General features: G+C 38.6%; 2 protein-coding genes across 2 annotated transcripts; one reads left to right on the top strand and one right to left on the bottom strand.

Moving 5' to 3' along the window:
• Nucleotides 1-4,901: 4,901 nt before the first annotated feature.
• Nucleotides 4,902-6,828, bottom strand: LOC126583025 (uncharacterized). Its single transcript, XM_050247357.1, has one exon. It carries the CDS (start codon nt 6,569-6,571, stop codon nt 5,231-5,233), a length of 1,341 nt encoding a protein of 446 aa, XP_050103314.1. The 5' UTR covers nt 6,572-6,828; the 3' UTR covers nt 4,902-5,230.
• Nucleotides 6,829-20,508: 13,680 nt separating this feature from the next.
• LOC126582948 (uncharacterized) lies at nt 20,509-20,988 on the top strand (the record flags this gene model as incomplete). Its single annotated transcript, XM_050247253.1, has 1 exon — nt 20,509-20,988. A coding segment is annotated over one exon (480 nt), but the record flags the coding sequence as incomplete, so codon positions are not given.
• Nucleotides 20,989-22,864: the final 1,876 nt, after the last annotated feature.

Raw genomic sequence — 22,864 nt, 5'->3', positions numbered from 1 at the left:
AACAATGTCTTCATTATTCTATTATATATATTGTTTTTTTTTTAATAAATGATATCATTTACGCTAAGGGGGAGGGGTGGGCTTAGGCTCATAATGGGCTAGCACTAATGTGGTTCAAATTCACCTTTGGCAAGAATCGAACCTAAGACCTTTCACTTACAACTGAAGAGGAATACTATTAGACCCTTGTACTATGTGGCTAGTATATATACTCTTAGTTATATATTTTTTTTTAATTTTGTCACAAGAAATAACATTGTATGAAGATCATGATTAAGTTACTAGTTGGTCAAGTCCTGATGAGATAAAACTATTGGAGGATTATGATGGGTTTTGATAAAGTTCGAATCAAATTATTCTAAGGATAAAAACTAGTGGCCGATTTGATAAAGAATGAATTGATCACACAAAGGGACTAGATTCAGAGTCTTAGTTCAAGTCGAAGAGGCTGAGACTTGATGGCAATGAGGTTTCGGTTGAAGAGGGAGTTATCAGGATAACTTCAAAGGAAATGGATGCATGCTGAAGAATTGCAATCCTGGTAGGATTTTATCACTCGGCAGACTTGGGTGTTAAGTATTTCATCCCTATAAATATAAGAGGATTTGCAACGTAGAGATGATCTTCAACTCAACACACAAATCAACACTTTACGCGAAACCCTCTCACACCTTTGAGTAAAATATTAATTGCTCTACTAATTGTCAACGCAAATTGAATTTGGTTAAACAAATTTGGGTTGATAGCCGAGGCACTATTACAGTTTGGTTAAACAAAGTTTTCCATAAGCAACCAGCAAAGGTGATAATTTGGTTAAACAACACCAGAGTTGTATAATTAGCTTGGTTTAGGAGTCTTGACAATTTGGTTAAACAATTAGTTCTCTTAATTGATTGATTATCTATTTTAAGTCTCTATCGGCGAAGAATCCTCAATTCGTTTGCCGAACGAGGTCAATTCATTAATTGTCTTGGCAAAGTGAAGTGTTCTATGATAGATATTCCGAAGTGACATTCATAGTTCAACATTTATATGGCCAAATCACTTTCACCATAAATACACTCATCTCTTTTAGTATATGTGTCCATATAGTCTGAAACCGAGTTGGCGCAATTATATTTTCACCAATACAAGTGAGGCTGTTGAATCTAGTGTAGATGATCCAGAACTTCACAGTGATCTATATAAGTTGTCTTCAAGTTTTAGAACCCAAGCCGAGAGTGTTCCTTCCTTGGGCGAGGTCGCATGATTCAAAAGTCCAAAGAGCATTTCATCACACCATTACTCCCAGATGTATTCGCCTTTCCGAGCTCGGTAACAAATTAGCATGCTTGCATCAGCAATAAACCACCAAATAATGTAGTTAACTCATGAAGTTACTTGGCTTGTGTACCACCTAGCTTGTGTAATTTTTCTTAAAGTCAACACCTATAACTTGAAACAACATCCCAAAAAAATATATCACGACACCACACGATTTAAGTTTCATGCGTAAACACCTACAATCAAAGGTAGCCATTTTTGCAACGCCATCAACAGAGATAGCAAACAAGTTCATGTTATTATTTGGTGGGGCATAGACCATAGTAGTTGGCAACTTGGCAGTCACCGACAATGTGTTATTACTCCAAAGTCTATCAAATCTTCGATCAACTCAAACCTTGAAGGGTGCATTTGTTGTATTGGACTATTTTGGAATGGATTAGTTTCAAGGACTAAGTTGGATTGGCTTCGACTAGACTAAGCTGGACTGACTTAGTGAATTATTTGGTACAATGTCGGACTAAATTACGGACTATATATATATATATATATATATATATATATATATATATATATATTTTGCCATTTTTAGTTCACTTTTGCCTTAAAATTAAATAAAAATTAATAATAAAAGGGGCAATACCATCCAAGTCTAGAGTTGACTGGATTTGAACCACATTTTCTTTTCCTTTTCCTTTTTTACTCTACCTTTTTCTCTTGTCCATGATTTTCTCTTTGTTGAATTGAAATTTCTAGCCTCAAATCTTGCATCAATCTCTTAATTTTCTTCTTTGATTAAGCACCAGGAGATGGGGTCAGTTCTTGGTTTGGAGGTCTAAGCCCTCTAATTTACAAAATCCCCAAATCAAATAAAAAAAAAATCTCAACCCTCTCAATTCCAAGACCTAAGCCTCCTGAGAACTTCTCTGATTTTCAAAAAGCCAACCTCTCGATTCACTTCTCGGAGGTGACTCCAGCGATGGTAGCTTCACCAAGACCTCCACTAACATGCCAATATTTCTACATGTGGGCTCAAGAATTCAAGTTGAATCAACAACTCTCAAATTGAAAAGCTGTGCAAATTGAACTGACCCAGAAATTAAAAAGCTTCGCATATGATATGCGAGGAAGAGCGGAAAAAAGATGCCACCAAACTCTGTAGACGACACAAGCAAGGCCGTTGAAGTTATTGAGAAGGTTGATTTCCGGAATAAGTCAGTCGGAATTGCCGATGATGCAAATAAATTAGTAATTTGAGCAGAGAGTAGCAACTCTGATGCTTAAACCGCGTAGAAAGTGGGAGAAAGTGGAGAAGACGTATTGAAGACTGTTTCTTGTTAGTACCGCTTAATACCAAGGCTCTACTTGAGATTAGATAACACCCTTTAGTGAGGTGCGGAAGGATTGCCAATCAAGACGATTCTCATTTAAGTTAATACTTTGTCGCTCCACGGAAGTATAGTCCCAACTAGTCTTGTCCCTCGTAAAGGGATAAAACGGAGACTCAACTATATAAGAGATGAATGCAGCAAGAATGTCGGTTGTAGATTATTAGGCCATGCAGCCACCGACACACCCTCCTTAAACCGGTCCGTGCCGTAACATCCACCTCTGCTCCTGCCGTTTACACTCCTTATTTTATTTTATTGCCTCACATTGATTCAGAAAGTTGACTAAATAAAATATTTGGTTAGTAATTATTTTATAGGGTCGTTCATGTGGACATGCATCTAGTTTACTTTGTAATTTTTATTGTTTGTATATAATAATTTAAAACTCTATTAACTAATGAAACATTCTTTATCAACAAAAGATGGTGAAAAGACTACTTAGTATTCTATCACACACAAAAAATGATGAGCAATAATGTAATTTCATAGGTCCAAATTTTACTATTTTTTATTGAAACCTCATCTACAGATGATGTTAAAATACCTTCAATATTTAAAAAAAAACCTCTCACTTCCCCTACGTTCTCTCTCTCTTTCTCTCTCCCTCTCTCCTTCTCATTTTCTAAAAAAATGTGTTCATATACACAAAATGTGTAGGCAAATGCTAGTTATTTATTAACAAAATTCTCTTTATCAATTAAAAGACGGTGACATTAGTATTTAATCTTTTGATAAATTAGGTTTGTATCCTTCCTTTTGTTATTTCATTGATTAAAATCTGATTCCTTTTCAATTTTTAATCAAGGTCCTTGGTATTAATAACATCATTAATTATTTCAATAATAAAATATTTTTTTATTTCTAAATATATTCATTTAATGTTAAAAATGTTACAACTAGTATATTTATATTTATGGTTAAATTTTTTATCATATATTTTTTCTTTTTAGTTTGTACCCATTTGTAATTTGCAACCTTTTTTTAATTTGTACCAATTTTCTTTTCAGTTTTAATTTGTACCCATATATTAATTTCTTTTTGTGCCCATATTTTTGAAAGTTTTATTTGTATTTGTACCCATTTTTAATTTTGCTAAATGTACCCATGCTAATATATGTACCCATTCATGTAATTTTTTCAAATTTTTAATCTTAAAATGTACTCATTCTTAAATATACAAATTTGTTATATGTAAAATGTACCCTTTTTTTATATAAAATCTATTCAATTTTTTTCTAATCCATTTTTAAACTTATATGGGTACATTCTTTTTTCTTTGATTTGAGAATGTATGTCACAGCCCGTCCCGAAATAAATTTTTTCGATAGTGTGATTTGTCTAGAATACCCTTGGATGTTGAGTACATTGAGTGATGTTATGGTTTGAGTTTGGGTTTTAGACTAATCTAATTAGTTCCTAAGTTTTTGGAACTGAAAATTTGTAGTTGTTATTTGTTGTGATTGGCTGCAAACTGGACCACACACACACACCAACCCATCCCGTTGACTCTCTCTCCTCCCTCTCTCTCAGATTTCTTCCATTCTCCGTACAAGCATACAGACAAACTTCAAACCCTCCCTTCCAGTCACGGATCAAGGTTGTGAAGGTAGTCTTTGTGATCCTTGTGAGCTCAGGAGCTCACCTATACCCTTGGTTGGACATGAAGACCTTATTTTCCCGAGAACCCAAGAACCCAGTTTTGGGTTACTGTTCATGCAATCGTAAAAGTGAAGTTTTTAGGAGATTTTAAGCTGCCAGGAAGCTTTAGGACATCTTCAAGAAGCTCGAAGAAGAAAATTATGGATTCCAAGGAATTTCTTGCTTTAATGAATGAATTATGGACTCCAAGGAATTTCTTGCTTTAATGAATGAATTTTTTCTTTGCATAAAGAAAAACAACAAAATTATGGACAGTAATAAAATTTCACGAAACTAAATTCTTTTGTTTTTTATTTAAGCTTCACTTGTAGGCAACTTTAACATATATCTATTCTATAAATAAAAATAAAAGTCTCTCTCCTCACTCCCACTCCCACGTTCTCTCTCTTCACCTCTCTTCCCAATTGAAAAACATAAATAAAAAATGTTCATACACATAAAATGTGTAGGCATATGCTATTATTATTTATACCAAGTGACAGATTTAGAAAGATTAACAAGTAAAATTAAAACCAAGTCACAATAACTCAGTTACAACAATTTAATTCCATGTAAAACCTCTTAATTACATGCGAAAGAAAACACTGCTTAATCAGAGTAGTAAGTGACCTTTAGAATAATTTTAATACATGCATGAATTAGATACAGATTAAAAGACAGCAATATAACAAATATATAACAATTTATCCCACTTGCATATTCTATCATTTCATGCCATTTGAGATTATGTTTGAATAAATAATAAATTCTCCCTAACCACAAGCAAATCTAAAAACAAAATAAAATAAAATTACAAAAGTTACAAACTACAATATCTTGAACCAATTTAATTGGTTTATTATTTTGATTTTGTTTACGAAGAATTTGATTGGTTGTTTTAACCATTTTGGACCCCACAGAAATCAGCACCAAAAATATTAACTCTCCTTGCCCTCTTCACCGCCCTCTTCCAAGTAAGCCTTCTTCCTCCTCTCGGCGGTGGCAAACAGACAAATCACAAGGAAACACGTGGCGTAAAGTCCATGCACCTTCCAGTTGGTCTTGGGTGGCTGCCTCAGCACCGCTCTGTGAAACACCGACATGTAGTAATGGAGCCCCACGGAGAAGCCCACGAAGGTCTGGGCCAAGCCCAACACCTTCGAGCCCAACCCAGAATCGGTCGAGAAAACCAGAATCAAGTACATGAGCAGCAGCAGGAGGTACAGCACGTAGCCGAGCGTCTGCAGCACCTGCAGGCAGACGTAGGTGGAGTCCGAAGTGGCGTAGAAAAACTTGAGAGGTTCGAGGCCGGTGACAAGAGCTGAGAGGCAGAGGATGGAGAAGTAGATGGAGAGGTAGACTTGAATGAAGATCAAGAGCTTTTGGAGAGAGAAGTAGGCTTTGATGCGGTTGAAGAGGAGAGATACTAACAGCAGAGGGATAATCAGGAAGACGCACGACACCGTGGAGGCGATGGTGGCGGCGTACTTCTTACCGACAATGGGCTTGAACTGGTTCGTCATTTGTTTGTTGGCTTTGGTGAGGTAAATCTTCGAGGTGGTCCGAATTCTCTCCAAATCTGGGATTAGGGTTTGCTGGAATTTGCCGGGTAAGTCGGTGAAGTCGGAGACGAAATCGGTGTCGTCTTCTTGGTCGATCCAGCTGGGTTCGACTGGTTTTTTGGGTTTTTGTTGGGCGGGTTTTTTAGCGTCGGTGGTTTTTTTCTTGTCGACCAGGTTTTGGGATTGTTTCGGGGTGGTGGGTTTGGTGGTTTGGTTCTTGGGTAAGCTTATTTTAGTTAGATCTGAGGTTTTCTTCGAGGAATTTGATGTGGGTGTGGTGGAATTTGAGGGTTTTGATGTGGGATTGAGCTTCTTCAACTCGCCATTCTTGGTGGAGTTGGACTTGGTGGATTTCAAAATCTTGGTTTGGTTCTTGGGGGAGGATAGATTGGGTTCGAGGAGTCTGGTTTGGTTCTTGGAGGAGGATAGACTGGGTTTGAGGAGTTTGGTCTGGTTTTTTGAGGATGACGAGGTTGGTTTGATCAATTTGGTCTGGTTTTTTGAGGATTGGTTGGTGGTGGTGGACTTGATCTTTTTGGGCAGGTCTTGGCCTGGGTCGATTTCTAATTCTAACAAGATCTTCCTTGTACTCGCAACAAACCGTGAGGTCTCAACTGACTCAGAGCGGGCAGAAAGGAGGAGAGTAGGAAAGAGGAAGAAAACAGCAGAGGAAAGCAGGAGTACCTTTCCGAAACTCAAGTACATGAGTGGAGCCATTTCTGCAACCGATGAGGGCCTTCCCTTTCCCCTTCCCCTCCGGATACCTCGTTTCACCTAAAAGCTTGGACTGGATCTACAGTTAGAAACACTAGATTTTTATATATACATACAGAGACAGAAGAGAGAGAGTGAGAGACGAGAGAGAGTGAGACGAATTATATATAGGTTGTCGAATAGAGAGAAGTGAAGCAGAGTAGGAAGGAGTGGAGTGGGGAAGACTTTACTGCAAAAGGCAAGTGATGAGATCAGTCACATGGTGCAACTAGGCAGCGTCCACTGTCTACAACTCCCCTTGCGACGCGGTTTTACCGGGGTCTTGCGCTCTTAATGAAAGAGCTACTTACATAAAACGGTTTATTTTATATGTGATGTTTAGATTTTTAGTTTATTATCATTTTGGCGTTTTTGTTTTAAGTTCATCACCGTGTTATGTTGAGAAAAAATTTAAGCATGGTAACATATTATTGAACTGGAACGCTACGAGGAATCTGTTTCTTTTAAGCCATTTTTTAATGACTCCGGCAACTAGTTATAGACTAAACAACTATATTCTGTTATTACTGGACGTAGTATTATTAGTCTAATAGATTCCTAAAATTGTGACTTAGTAACAAATTCTGGCAAGACAATGACTTCATTGGCCAGTAATCACCACTAAGTTGGTCCACTTTTGTCAAATATCGAAGTGGGTTGGCCATTTACCAAGACCAAGGGTCTGGTTGTCAAAATGCTCTTCTTAATTTTAAGTACATGGTTTTGACTTTTTACTCTAACATGGTAATGTTGTATGCCTACTTTAACGGAAAAATTATATCAAGGGAGAGAGAGGTGCAACAAGGAGTAGAGAGAGATATGGTGAACTTTGAGAAGTTAATTATCTCATCTCATTCTGCCTTATTTATAGTAGTAAGGAATGAAGACTCTAAACCAAACACTGCCTCTGGAACTATTTATAGGACTAAACACTGCAACTATTTTTAAAACTGAACATTGTCATTATTTCTTGAATTAAGCATTGATACTATTTCCAAAACTGAACTCTGTATTGCCACTATGTTTAGAACCAAATGTGAAAGTATCAATTTTGAGGAAGCACTTGCAAGGAAAGGAAGCTCACGAGGAGGATTAAACTTCTGTCTTGGATCGAGGACCAATTTTGTCAAGTTCGGTAAAAAAATTAGCAAAAATTTCCAAAAAAAAAAAAGTCACCTTTGGAAAGCTCGATCTTCCTGTACACTAGTTTCAACATGTAGGTCTTGTATAGAAGAAAAAGGGGTGTCAATACTAACTCGTAGCCTCTGACTTTGTGTGGTTTTATTACGGTATGAGAGACTTATGAAGAATCTAAGATTGGGCTGGTTTGATATTAAGTTTTATTCTAACCATAAATAAAGTTATTAAAGTGTTTTTGGTTATGATTCAAAATTTTGAAACCTTTTTCATTAGTGTTTCTTATAAATAAATGTGATATCACATAGCCTACTCTGATATATCAGATGTTATTATCCAACCCAAATTCAAATAACATTAGGAGAGGGGTGTAAGATTGTTTAAACAAATAATGTAAGCTTCATTTCCCAAAGTGGGACAACTCTCAACAATGACATGGATTGTTACATCACAAATAAACAGAACTTAAACCTAAAATTCAAGACTAATTGGCAGAGGCCAATTAGGTACCCTCCCTACCGGGTTTGTGATGTCTACGGCTTTGGCGAGATGTGGCCACACCCTTTTTGTGATGTTTTAAGTTTGTTGATGTCGAGTCTGTCATGTATGTTGTCTTCGTGATAAATTTGTCCCAATGACTTTTCATTCTTGTGGTGGTCATATGGTAGTTTAATTTTTTTACTTCTTGTGCAAATTTCTCTTTAGATCAAGAAATTGATCACTATAAATAATATTCTCATTGACGCCCGTAATATTTGGTTCTTATTAATGGAATTACTCTCACTTCTTAGAAAAAAAAATTTAAATACACAGCAAGCTTTACATTTCCGATATGAGATAAACTCAACAATATAAACAAGATATGAAGCATGTTTGCTACTGAATTTGTTTAGGGAAAGTATGCGTGGGATTGCTCTACTAGGAAACGAGCAAAAGATTTTGAAATGCTGAGTTCGCATCGACTCTATATGCTTGTTGCAATAAAAAAGGAATAATTTCAACAGAAAAAAAAAAAAAAACAAAAAGTACGTTGAGACATAATTAACCACATATAATAGGAAAGGGATGTGTGGATAATATGCCCAATATGAAGGTTTTACTCTTAACATCATGAGGTAGACCATAGAACTACCTAAAGGAATAAGACGTAGTCTGCTGCAAGGAATTTGGGTTTTTATACCACCAATGGATCATGGGCCTTCCAAGCCGCCCATAGTACAAGTCATGGACTCTCCAGGCTGCCCATGACACACACATTATGGGCCTTTCGGGTTGTCCATAATACTTTTTGCCATCGAGCCATATCCAATCCAATTATGGCAAAGCACCGACTCTCCAGGGTCTCTGCTTGGGCGTCTGGCACATCCACGCTCTTATCAACAGGGACCTTCAAAACTACTAGTTAACAAGTTAGCAGAACTATGGAGACTGACCTCCATCATCAAGGACTGCCTAGTGTCACGGGATGACTCTTTAAGCCTTCCACCCGTGCGGCACTTAGACTTGAATACCTTGATGAACAAGCTAAGTAAGCCTTCGAAGCCTCGCTTCCCCGGATCGAATCACAAAGAAAGCTAAGATAGCTTGGAGAATGCTAAAATCACTTAGAAGATGGGAGAAAGGAAGCTTTGTATTGAAACTTAAGAGAACTTTACAATTGCTTACAATTCTTGGATGCCTTGGCCAAATGGCCTTGCCTCCTATTTATAGGCCTAAGTCACCTCCTCAATGGAGGGTTCTAGAATTCCCTACTTTCATCCAAAAATATCTAGCATAGTTCTAGATACAACTTGCCTAATCTAGATTGTTCTAGGTGAGGCTTAAATTTGTACACTTGTGTGGAATGTTCCGGAATGCCCTAGATTATCTTGAACGCTCCGCCATGTTCTTGATTTTTCCGGGATGTTCCAGAAGCTTCCATGAAGACAAGGCTTTATGGGCTTAGATATATGATGTCTTGGGCGATTTCTTTGTTTTTAACATATGGCCCGTGACATCCTCCCCCACTTAAGCCGTCGACGTCCTCGTCGACTCTTGCCTCTCGAATGTCTGAATCAAGTCCTTATATTGCCATAAGGACGTCTCTTTCTCCCATGTTGCTTCGGAGTATGGTAGCCCCTTCCATTTGACAAAGTACTCCACATGCTTTGGTTGTCTTGGTCGCACCACGACACGCTTGGCTTCAATGCTCTCCGCTTCTTTGTCAAATGCCTCCGTCATCAAAGGGGGTGCTCGATGAGACTGACCTCGGCTTGGTTCCTCATTGTCTGCATGATAAGGCTTCAAGTTGCTCACATGGAACACCGGGTGAAACTTGAGGCGGGGTGGGAGTTCCACAACATACGCGGCTTTGCCAGCCTTCTTGATGATAGGGAATGGTCCCTCATATTTCCGCAACAAGCTCTTGTGCAAGCCACGAGTACTCTTGTGCTGAGACGCATTGAGCTTCACAAAGACTTGGTCGCCAGTTTGGAACTCCACATTCCTTCGCTTGCGATCCGCCCATTTCTTCATCTTCTTTGAAGCCTTCTCCAAATGAGCTCGAGCAAGTTCGTGGGCTAATTGCCACTCCTTAGCAGTTTTGAAAGCGGCTGGACTATTCCCCGTGTGGCCAGTCACGACCGTGTTCGGGGTCAAGGGTTGTTGCCCTATAGCCAACTCGAACGGACTTTTCCTCGTCGACTCCGAACGTTGCAAGTTATAAGAGAATTGGGCAACATCAAGTAACTTAGCCCAATCTCGTTGATTGGCACTAACATAGTGCTGCAAATAAGTCTCCAACAATGCATTAACCCGCTTCGTTTGTCCATCAGTTTGGGGATGAAAAGCTGTGGAGAAGTCTAACTTTGAGCCAAGTAGCTTGAAGAGCTCCTTCCAAAATCTACCCGTGAAGCGAGCATCTCGATCACTAACTATGCTCCTCGGAACACCCCAATACTTCACCACGTGCTTTAGAAACAAGCGTGCAGCTACTTCGGCTGTGCACTCCATAGGTACGGGTATGAAAGTGGCATACTTGGTGAATCTATCGACCACGACGAAGATAGATCCACATCCATCAGACTTGGGCAAATGTGTGATGAAATCCATGGTTAAACACTCCCATGGTCTTGATGGGGTGGGAAGTGGTTCCAACAGTCATCCCGGTTGCTTTTGTTCCACTTTGTCTTGTTGGCACACAAGACAAGTTTTCACGTATGAATCTACATCATCCCGCATTTGTGGCCAATAATAAGCATCGCTCACCAAAGCCAACGTGCGGTGAGTGCCAGGATGCCCTGCCTACATTGAGTCATGGCACTCCTTAAGGATTTCTTTCCTTAAGCTTCCCCACTTTGGGACATAGATCCGCTTGCCCTTGGTGCATAGCAAGCCGTCCTCAAGCCAAAACTTTCTTGTCTTCCCATCCTTGACAAACTCCACAATGTTCTTGGCTTGGACGTCATGTGATAAACCTTCTCGGACACGGCCCAAGAGATGGCTTTGCGGCTTGAGTACCGTAGCCATTAACTCTACTCGTCTACTTAGAGCATCGGCCACCACGTTCTCCTTTCCTTGCTTGTACTCTAGCTTGTAATCAAACTCCGCTAAGAACTCTTGCCACCTTGCTTGCTTAGGTGTGAGCTTTTGTTGGGTTTGAAAATAGCTAGTGGCAACGTTGTCCGTCTTGATGATGAATGGGGTACCAAGCAAGTAATGCCTCCAAACTCTAAGGCAATGGACGATGGCGGTTATCTCCTTTTCATGGGTCGTGTACCTCTTCTCGGCATTGTTTAGCTTGCGACTTTCATAGGCTATCGGATGTCCCTCTTGCATCAACACTCCTCCTATGGCAAAGTCGGAAGCATCAGTGTGCAACTCGAATGGCTTGCTAAGGTCGGGCAACCTTAGTACAGCTCTTCCATTAGGGCCTTCTTCAACCTCTTAAAGGCCTCTTGACACCAGTCCGTCCATTCCCATGCCTTGTTCTTCTTAAGAAGGTTTGTTAAGGGTGCTGCTATGGCTGAATACCCTTTTATGAATCTCCGATAGTAGTTGGCTAGCCCCAGAAAGGATCGTAGTGTTGGTACCTTGGTCGGCGGTTCCCACTCTTGAATGGCCTTGATCTTGCCCATTTCCATCATAAGTTTCCCCTCCTTTATCTTGTGGCCAAGAAATTCTACTTCTTTTGTGGCAAATGAGCATTTCTCCTTCTTGACATAGAGTTCATGCTCCCGAAGGGTCTTGAACACTATGCGCAAGTGCTTGACGTGCTCCTCCAATGTCTTGCTATAGACAACGATATCATCAATGTAAACCACGACAAACTTGTCAAGATAAGGATGGAATACCTTGTTCATCAATGTGCAGAATGTTGCGGGGGCATTGGTCAGACCAAATGGCATGACTTTATACTCGAACGATCCATATCTGGTCACCATCGCCGTCTTCGATTTGTCTCCAGGGGCTATCCTCACTTGGTAGTGTCCCGATCGAAGATCTAACTTTGTGAAGTACCTTGCTTCACCAAGTTGATCGAATAAGTCGGCGATCAACGGAAGTGGGTACTTATTCTTAATGGTAATCTTGTTCAATGCTCTATAGTCGATGCACAACCTTAGGCTACCTTCTTTCTTGCGTTGGAACAAGACGGGTGCACCATATGGGGACTTGGAGGGTTGGATGTAGCCAGCATCAAGTAGCTTGTTGAGTTGCTTCCTCAATTCCTCCAACTCGGGTGGCGACATCCTATAAGGTGATTTGGAGGGAGGCTTAGCACCAGGCTCCAACTCAATCGCATGGTCGACCTCTCTCCTTGGTGGCAACTTCTTTGGCAGTTCCTTAGGCATCACGTCCGCAAACTCCACAAGGACGTCTTCCACTTGTTTCGGCAAAGGCCCGTGCTTCTCCTCCCCTTCATTCAACATTAGGGTTGCAAGAAATATGGCCTCACCTTTCTTCCAAGACTTGGCAAATTGAATTGCCGACAAGTGCTGGGTACACTTCTTGGCTTGCCTTTCCAATGGCACCAGGCAAGGTTGTCTTCCGTCAGCCAGGATACAGAAAATATTGTAGAAGGGAATGGGAAAGGCTCATACCTTGTCCATGAACTCTAACCCAATGACTACACCATAGTCGTCCATCTTGACTACGGTGAAGTCGATCTTTCCCTTCCATGTGCCGATGTCTACTTGTACATTGCGCGCAACTCCAACAATGGGGGTGGCAGCGGAATTTACCTTCTTCACGCTACCAGGCTCCTTTGTGACTCGGAGGCCAAGCCTTGTGGCTTCCTCCGACGTCATGAAGTTGTGGGTTGCTTCCATATCCACCAACACACGCGTCGTCTTGTCACCAGTCTTGACGTCGACGAACAATGATCCTCCCCCCAACTTGAGCCTTAGGTTATGGGAGGGTTGTCTGGATGGCATTCAGTAGCCGGATGCATCCCATCGTTGCATCGTTACTCTCCTCGGCCTTGTCCTCCTTGAAGGCCATGGCCTTAAGGGCCTTCTTTTGTGGGCAATCTCGCATCATGTGAGGGCCGTCGCATAGGTAACAAGTGGGTTGCCAAGACTTACCCTTGCTTTTGTCATGCTTATCGGCTTTCTTCTCCTTCGGTTTGCTTGTCTCGGCCTTGTCCTTCGGCTTATGTTCTCCCACACTTCTCTCATGGTTACCCCTCTTCCCCTTCGGTTTGCTTGTCTCGGCCTTGTCCTTCGGCTTATGTTCTCCCACACTTCTCTCATGGTTACCCCTCTTCCCCGTGGACTTGGAATCACCTTGGTGGCTTAATTTAAACTCAATCAAGGATTCTGCAGCGGCAATGGCATCACACAATGTTTGCACGTGTCTCCTTTGTAGTTCGAGTTTTGCCCAATTTTGCAGTCCACTCATGAAGTACATGAGCTTGTCTTCCTCTAACATGTTGGGCACCTCGAATAACAAGCTCACGAATGCGTTGACATAGTCTTTGACGCTCCCCATTTGCTTGAGCCACCTTAGTTTCTCCTTGGCTTCTTACTTGGCATTTTGGGGATAGAAGTGCAACATAAGATCTTTATTAAATTCATCCCAAGTGGTGAGGGAGAACGTACCTTGCTCAATCTCCATGCTCCGACGACGCCACCACATAAGGGCATTGTCAGCTAAGAACATGGTTGCCGTTGAGATTTTGGACTCGTCATCTTCAAGCTTCAGGTACTTGAAGTATCGCTCCACGTTCCACACGAATGTGTCGAGCTCCTTTGCTTCCCTCTTCCCATTATAGGATTTGGGTTTAAATGAGTCGATTACCTTGGAGTCCAACGCCTTGATTTCCCTCGGCCCTTGCACGAATTGCTTCACGACTGCTTCTTTACAAAACGCCACATCTCCCTTAAGTTCCCTTGTGTCCTTTATCTCTTCTTGAAGTGCCACAAACCTTGCCTCTATGTTGTCAAGGTGAACCTGGACTTCCCTCCGCATCTTGTCTGCCATGGTGTTGAGAGCGCCAAGGAGCTCATCTCGTAGCCCTTCCACCAAGCCACGCAGTTCATCCTTACCATTGTCCACCATGGTTTGGATTTCCTCCTTGTCGACAACGTCCTCATCAAGTCGAGTATCGAACTCGAGTATGGTTCGTTCCACCTTCTCGAGTCGCTCTTCCATGGTCTCCATCGATGCTTGCAAGTCCTTTAACTTTGGCTTGCTCTTGGCAACGTCTTGGACCTCGGCAGTACGCTCCCTTAGGTCGGAGACTCCGGACACCATCTTTCCACTTGCCATATCCTACTTTCCTTCAAGTGATTCACGAGCTAGGCTCTGATACCAGCTGTCACAGGATGACTCTTTAAGCCTTCCACCCGTGCGGCACTTAGACTTGAATACCTCGATGAACAAGCTAAGTAAGCCTTCGAAGCCTCGCTTCCCCGGATCGAATCACAAAGAAAGCTAAGATAGCTTGGAGAATGCTAAAATCACTTAGAAGATGGGAGAAAGGAAGCTTTGTATTGAAACTTAAGAGAACTTTACAATTGCTTACAATTCTTGGATGCCTTGGCCAAATGGCCTTGCCTCCTATTTATAGGCCTAAGTCACCTCTTCAATGGAGGGTTCTAGAATTCCCTACTTTCATCCAAAAATATCTAGCATAGTTCTAGATACAACTTGCCTAATCTAGATTGTTCTAGGTGAGGCTTAAATTTGTACACTTGTGTGGAATGTTCCGGAATGCCCTAGATTATCTTGAACGCTCCGCCATGTTCTTGATTTTTCCGGGATGTTCCAGAAGCTTCCATGAAGACAAGGCTTTATGGGCTTAGATATATGATGTCTTGGGCGATTTCTTTGTTTTTAACATATGGCCCGTGACACTAGTATGCTCTGTAGCCTCCCTTCTCAGCTGCCTACTCGGGTATTTCCCTATAAATAGTCAGGTCAAATAGAGAAAACAATAATCACCACATATTACTCAGAACTTGCTCACATTCTATTTTTCTCTCTACTACTTCCGACTTAGGCATCATAGGCCCTTTGGTGGACACTCTTCCCATTTTTCAAGGTGTTCGTCAATTAGGCTAATGAGATTTGTTCTCTTGTAGGTGGAATTTTGTCAAATCAACGTGTACAAATTTGCCTCCACAATACACATTTGGAAATTTATTGCATCTAAATCATTTGATTCCTTTACAAAGGCCAAATTGAGAAAATCAATTGAAGGGTTTTGGGTGTTTTAAGATATTTCTAAGGTGCTTCAGAGTATCTCATATTTTAATTCATGTGATTTAATAGTTACATATTTGTTTAAAATACAAAAATCGAGATTAAACAATTAAAAAATTCGGAGTATGAGATACTGCAAGGCACCTTATCCTATACATAGAATAATTAGTTTTTTTAAGCCTTATTTACGGAGAATTTTTAGTGTAATCGGGACACAACACAAGATAGTTTACCACAAGTCAAAAGATAAGTGGATGGACAGTGGAAATATACTGAAAGTATGACATGTCAATGTTGTCGTCCACTTATCTTATAAGACATGATATACTATCTTGTATTTTTGGTACACATAAAAATTTGGGCAATTAGCAGGAATGATCATTTTTACATTTGGTTGCAAAATTGATCAGGTGTCGTTATGTCTTGTTGTGTGGACGTTATGTTATTATTGTGTCGTCGGTATAAAATCAATATATGATCATTTTCTAAAACCAAATGTCAAAAAAATATCATTCCTACTAATTGGCCTAAAATTTCTCCTCATTTATAGTTATGAATTCTTTGAGGGTTGCATTGATTCAATTTTTTGTAGTCGGGTCAGGAGAAATTCAAACCAGATAATGATGCGATTGATCGATAAATGGAAACATCGTGGCTAAGAGAATTCGAATTCTCATTCCTCTGTTGTGGGGGGATAGGTAGTACACTCGAGTAAAAGAATTTAACTGAAACCCATCAGATCATCATTATGAATCGGAAGTGCTATCCACACATCATTTTTTATCTTCCACACATGATACGCCTTTGTTAATTTTTGTCTATTGATATTTAAAAAAAAATGTGTGAGAAGTAAAAATGAACTCGAATGGATGAATTTATGGCATGGAAAAATCAATGCTGGATTTTGAGTACAACTGAACCCTAAACCCTGATAATCTATACTATTATTAAGAGAACCCTCCTTGTCAACTTTTTGCCACTTTTTTCCTATTTTGCCCTCACTTTTGATACACAATATTGACATAAGAAGGGCAAAATAGTAATTTTCTGTATCTTTTGAACTTTTTGCCCCTTTTTGCCCTATTTTGCCCTCATTTTTATACACAATATTTACATAAGGATGGCAAAATAGTAATTTTGTATCTTTTGAGAAAATGACAATCATATTCCTATTTTCCCTATTTTACCGTCACTTTTGATACACAATATTTATATAAGATAAAAAATATGCACTTATTAGGAGAAATTGTCTCACCATCATTTTTTCATGCAGTTAAGTGAAATCATGTTTTTTGGATAGTTTGAATGAACTGAAGCGGTTGCACTTGAGGAGAACGTGGGAGAAGGTGGGCGGTTGAAGAGACTTTAATTTTGTACCTTTTGATAAAATGACAATCATATCTCTATTTTTCCTATTTTACCCTTATTTTTTGAGAAAATGACAATCATATATATATTTTTCATACGACAAAAAAAATATACCCTTATTAAGATAAACGGTCTCATCATCATTGCCTCATACTATTTTTTAAAATTTTAAAAACTAATCACACTCTTTAATAAAAAAACAAAAAATAAAATGAAAATTTTCATACAGACAAAATACGTGCTCATCTTCTAGCGATTGAATAAAACAAAGAGTACAAGTGTGTAAGGGCCATTTGACTATGGTATGTGTTCTACCTTAATTAGTCTTGTTGATAGCCGTCAGATGTAAGATCTGGGAAACCCTGTGTGAGTGTGAGACCGATGGTTGAAATAGTTGACTTGTTTTATCAACCATGGTGGCGTTAATGCGTTTCCCATCTGGGATTGAGATCAAGTTCAACTACGTAATTCAACACTGAGACTGTCTGGTAGGGCCGTGGCACGTACGGGCCTGCATGAGGCCACGTTGTGATCACAAGTCCTACTGGGACCCAGTTGTGAGGATCCTATGCAATGGCTGATGTACCCTCTTTACTATCTCTCTCATTAGAATGAACGTAGGTAACTGAGCTGGAATTATATCCTATGGACCGCACCTTTGTTTTGTATGCGGCTTGATCTACTAAACCTCACTCAAACAAAATATCATTAAGATTATGATTCAACTTTGTGATTCTATTTTTTTTAATTTTAATTATTATTAAAAAAAGGGGTGAAGATTCAAAACTATTAATTTATAAAGGAGAGGAGTTTCGAAGCACATGAATAAAAACCCAACACCCTATTTACTAGGATATTGAAGTGCATTCAACATTGTGATTCTATTTGCTATTCAATAATTTATACATGTAAAAACAATCTCTTTTATTTAAAATTATTTTGGTTTATAGAAGACAGATTGGGATTGCACTTGCTCACTTGTAATTGACATGTTTTAATTTCAAATTATATAAATAACAAATTCGATATTAATTATTATTTGAGTTCCTTTAGAGTCGAGAAGATATCGTAAAGCGTCAAACTTTGTGGTTGTGCTTCCACACGTCTCTGCCATTTGAAGCCCATAAGGGGTCAATTGTAATCGGTCACATGAAGAAAGCCATGTGAAAAAGGCCATGCAAGGCCATTAAAGGAACAAGGGAAAAAAAGGATGAAGAAGCCCACTACTTTTTTTCTCTTTCATCTTTATATAAAAAGTCGGGGACATACATGGATTCAAAATATGCCCCCCTTGCTTTTTGTATTTTTTTTTAATTTTTTGCGCTAAAGTGGGTTATATATATATATATATGAGTAAATTGTAGTAATGATCCATTAACTTTAACTCAATTGGAGCAATAGTCCCTCAACTTATCAAAACGTTCAGTTATGATCCCTCAACTAAAAATCCATTATCATTGGTCCCTCAACTTTAATCCAACTAGAGAAATGATCTCTCAACTTTAACTCAATTGGAGCAATGATCCCTCAACTTTAACACAATTGTAGCAATGCTCATTCCAACATAACTCATTTTGATCAAATTCTGATGAAGTTTTACAAAAAGGAGCATAGCTACACTTTTGATGAGTTGAGGGACCCTAATTATGGCAATGGTCATTCCAACATAACTCATTTTGACGAAGTTGATGAAAAGAATCATAGCTACACATTTTGATGGGCTGAGGGACCAATGGTAATGGATTTTTTGTTGAGGGACCATTACTCCAATTTGATTAAAGTTAAGGGACCATTACTACAATTTACTCTATATATATACGCGAAGGGATTCTCATTTTTTTTTTTCAAAAAATAGGGATTGGTTGTGGTGCCCACTCTACATCGAACTTCAATGATCCGAATCGTCTATTTTGTAAGTCTCGATTCATAGATCATCCTTGCGAAAATTCAATTCAATCCGAAACCATTTGCCTATTTAATTATCAAGATAAAATTTCATTGTCTCTTATATAACAATGTATTCATTAATTTCTTTGAACACAATTAGATGTCTTAAACATTTCCGGTTTTGCTAATATTTTGCAAGGATGATCTATGAGGTGCAATTTGAAAAATAGACGATTCAGATTGTTAAAGTTCAATGTGGTATGAACCTCACAACTAATCCCTATTTTTATAAAAAAAAAAAAGGGGGATCCATTCCCTTAAAGGTTTCATTTATATATATATATATATATATCATTGTTCTAAAAATTCTCGTTTAGAGCCGCCTAGGCCTCACTTAGGTGCTAAGCGGCGAGCCACTACCCCGATTAATCCTTAAGCTAGCCCGTCTATACTGCCTAGGCACTCACTTAAGTCGCAACTCTCACTTAAATAGAAAATCAATACCTTTCATTTTGTATTTTATTTTTTCAATAAAATGTAAGAAACTTGTTGAATACTCGGGTAAACACTCATTATATGCTTGTTCCCCATATTTTCAATATGTTCTAATACTTTATAATCTATATGTCATTTTATTTTACAATTTATGTATTCCAACACAATTATTTATTTATTTTTAAGTATGAATAGATATTTATTTATATAATATATAATAAAGTTACTTAAATCTGCCTAGGTCACGCCTAAACCTCATCTTGCCAAATGCCTTCTCATTAATTTTCTGTGTTCTTCAAAAGCCCTTGTAATAATAACAAAAGGCAAATGTACCATAAAGGTAAAATGGATGTACAACTTAAGACAAAATGGATGTCTAACCGAAGGGTCCAGATGGCTAGATGGTCGAAAATTGCCCGAAAACCGTCTCCTATCGAGGGCTAGGCCAGAGGGCTTCTGGGTCCCATAGAATTTGAAAAGGCCAAAGGGCCAACCGGCTGGCCCATTCCAGCCAGCCAGCCAACCTCGGGCTGGCCCAAATTTTTTATTAATGCTGTCAGATTTCCTGTCGAATATAATCGACATGAATAAAAGCAATAGTTTCGGTTATAACCGACATGAATAGTAGGCAAAAATTTGAATACAGCTAGCCGTTGTATTCAATTTTTTTTTAAAAATGAATTTAAACCTTTTTTTTCCCTATAAATATCTAAGCCATTCCCACACCATTTCTCACATAATTTTCACCATTCCATACTATCTCACTTCATTCTATTTCAATTCTTCACATTATATTTTCTTACCTCTTCCAATAATATTTCCTTCAATTTTTTCAATAATTTTCAAATAGCTTCATCTGCAATGAGAGGTAGGGCTTGGACCCGAAAAGAAGGATGAAGCTCTTTGCAGGGCTTATAGATGGGTCTCGGAAGATAGTGTGAGGGGGTTTTCTCAAACAAGTGAAGGTTTTTGGATTTGTGTATCCAAAAACTACTTAGAGTTCTACGAAGGCACAATTCCACTGAATGCCCGAAACCACGAGAGTTGTTCTTCAAGATGGAAGCAACATCTTCATCCAAGTTTGAATAAATGACATCAAGCACTATTAGCATCCGCAAGTAGACATGAAAGCGGCACCAATTACTATGACGAAGTTAGTGTTTTCACAGTTTATTTTAAATGTTTAATTATATTACATTTAATTTCATAAATTAATTTCCTTTAATTTGTGTAATTATATTTTCTAGGTACGCCAAGCGGAGGAATTGTATATAGAGGGCAGCTCAAAACCCTTTTAGTTTCACAATTGGGAAATTTGTAAAAGGTGGGTGTTATTTGAAGATCCACCTCAACATAGAGTAGGTCCTACGCCGGTGTTCGGAACTGCATCCCTAGCTATAAATATGGATGAAGATGGATCTCTTACCATTCAACAAATAAGGGTAGAAAATCCATCTTCGGACGAAGGTTCCTTACCTAGGGCTATGGGACTAAACAAGGCCCGAAGGTTGAAGGAAAAGGGCAAGGCAAATGATGATTACGCCGCTCAACAGGAAGTTGCAGCCTCATTGAGATTACTGGCAGAGCAAAATGTCATTGTCGCAGAAGAAAGGAATCGTAGACATGATGAACGGGCCAAACAAATACAACAAAAGATGGATTATAAGAATATGGAAATGAACACTACAAATTACATTCCAATGAGTAAGACCCATTTTGATAGGAAAAAAAAAAAAGAAATTATGACCCGACGACAGTTTTTTACCTTTAACTATACTCCTACAATGGTGGATGATGAAGATGATGTTGATTATGGATATTAAATTTAAGTTTTTATAGTTTTTAAATTTAATTTGTAGTTTTTAAATTTAAATTGTAGCTTTTAAATATAAGTTGTAGTTTTTAAATTTAAGTTGTTGCTGTTTTTAAATTTAAATAATAAATTATGTTTGACCTTATGACCTTTTGGCCCTCGATTGGAGATGGTTTTTTGTGACAGGGCTAAAACGAGCCCTATGGCCCTCGGTTGGAGATGGAGGCAAATATGGTCCTGTACTGTTCATTAAAATATTAATATATTGCCCTGTCACAAAAACCAATCTCCAACCGAGGGCCAAAGGGCTATAAATATGAAATGTGAAGAATTGAAATAAAATGAGGTAAGATAATATGGAATGGTGAAAAAATATGTGAGAAATGGTGTAAGAAAAAATTAGAAATTAAAAAAAAAATTGGGCTGTTAAGAAAAAAAAAATTGGCTGACACAAAAAATTGAAGGCCCTAAAGTGGGTCGAAATAACAAAAACACAAAAAGGGAACTAGGCTGGGCAAGTGAAAAGAAAAAAAAAATCAAAGTGGGCTGGCCAGCGGGTTGGTTGGCTAGCCTGTTCAGATTCTGTGGGGCCCATGAGCCCTCTAGCCTAGCCCTTAGTTGGAGACGGTTTTTGGGCTATTTTTGGCCATCTGAATCCTTTGGTTGGAGATGACCTTAGTTTCTGGATCTTTACATTTCCAAAAACACCGACAAGTTGTTCTGTTCCCCATTTCTTCAATGTGTCCAAAAGGGTGAAAGGCCAACTATGTCTTCGAGTGCGAGACATTATAGTTCGGTTGATTAAGTATGTTTAGTGTTGCATTAGAGGTCTTATGTTCAACTAATTACTCTATCGTGATGGCATGAGTTCAAATTTCGTTAGTGGCTAATCTAAACATTTAATCTAATAAAATCTATCGTTTAACAAAAAAAATAAAAAACTGTTATTAGCACTCAAATAATCTCATTCTACACTCCTCATAAGCATATTTTTTTTTTCTAATTATAAAAAACTTGGAGTGTAAAATGAAAATTTTGAAATATCAATAATAATTCCCCAAAAAAAAACTAACTACGAAAAGTAAAACAAAATCAACTTCCGATGCAAAAATTGTAAAAACAATGGGGTGAGAGAGGCTCGAATTCTCAACCTCAGGATAACCCAAAAGCCCCCCGGCGTTGTTATGAATTACCATTTAAATATATCAAGACGTAACTATAGCCTACAGTTCTGATATTTTACATTATCTTAATAATAAAAAAATCCCACTAGATATGCCAAAGCCAACGGACCAATGACGTTGAAATCTTACCATGTGACTTCCAACGGACCAATGACGTTGTTATGTGACTTTTTGTTTTGTTTTTTGTTTGTTTTTTGCAATTGGGTCTGTGATATTTTCAATTTTCAAGGCCTATTGAGATTTGCTTTTGTTGTAAGCTGTTTTTCATCACAAACCCAAGTCGAATGTCTTTGTTATTTAGGTTAATTTTGTATAGAATATTGCTTGTGTTGAAAAAAAAAATGTAAATGAAAATGACTACAAATAATTAATGTGAAGCAATGAATGAACGACATTGTGGAGCTTAAAATAATCCCAAATATTCTAGAAGCAACACATCGATTTTTATTTCAGAAGCATAAGATTGCCCTCAATAAATGGGTAGGCTTTTTAGATGCTCGCACGCGCAACTCATATCCCTTAAGAACTCAGCAGCTGAACACAACTAACCACAGCTCACCTGCCATTGGCAAGGAATTAAAGATAAGAATTAATTACCCAAATCCTATCTTTAATACATTCTTACTTGAAGAATAACTCAAATCAAGTAAGTAATCCTTGTGGAGCCAAAAATAATCACAAGGCGACACG

The sequence above is a fragment of the Malus sylvestris genome, chromosome 1 (genome assembly GCF_916048215.2).
Source record: "Malus sylvestris chromosome 1, drMalSylv7.2, whole genome shotgun sequence".
In the NCBI taxonomy this organism is placed as follows: domain Eukaryota; kingdom Viridiplantae; phylum Streptophyta; class Magnoliopsida; order Rosales; family Rosaceae; genus Malus; species Malus sylvestris.
Note: the sequence above shows the minus strand (reverse complement) of the source record. Positions and strands in the feature narration are given on the sequence as shown.

Coding starts and splice junctions, on each gene's coding strand:
- LOC126583025 (XM_050247357.1), bottom strand. CDS start 6,571: ATGGCTCCACTCATGTACTTGAGTTTCGGAAAGGTACTCCTGCTTTCC.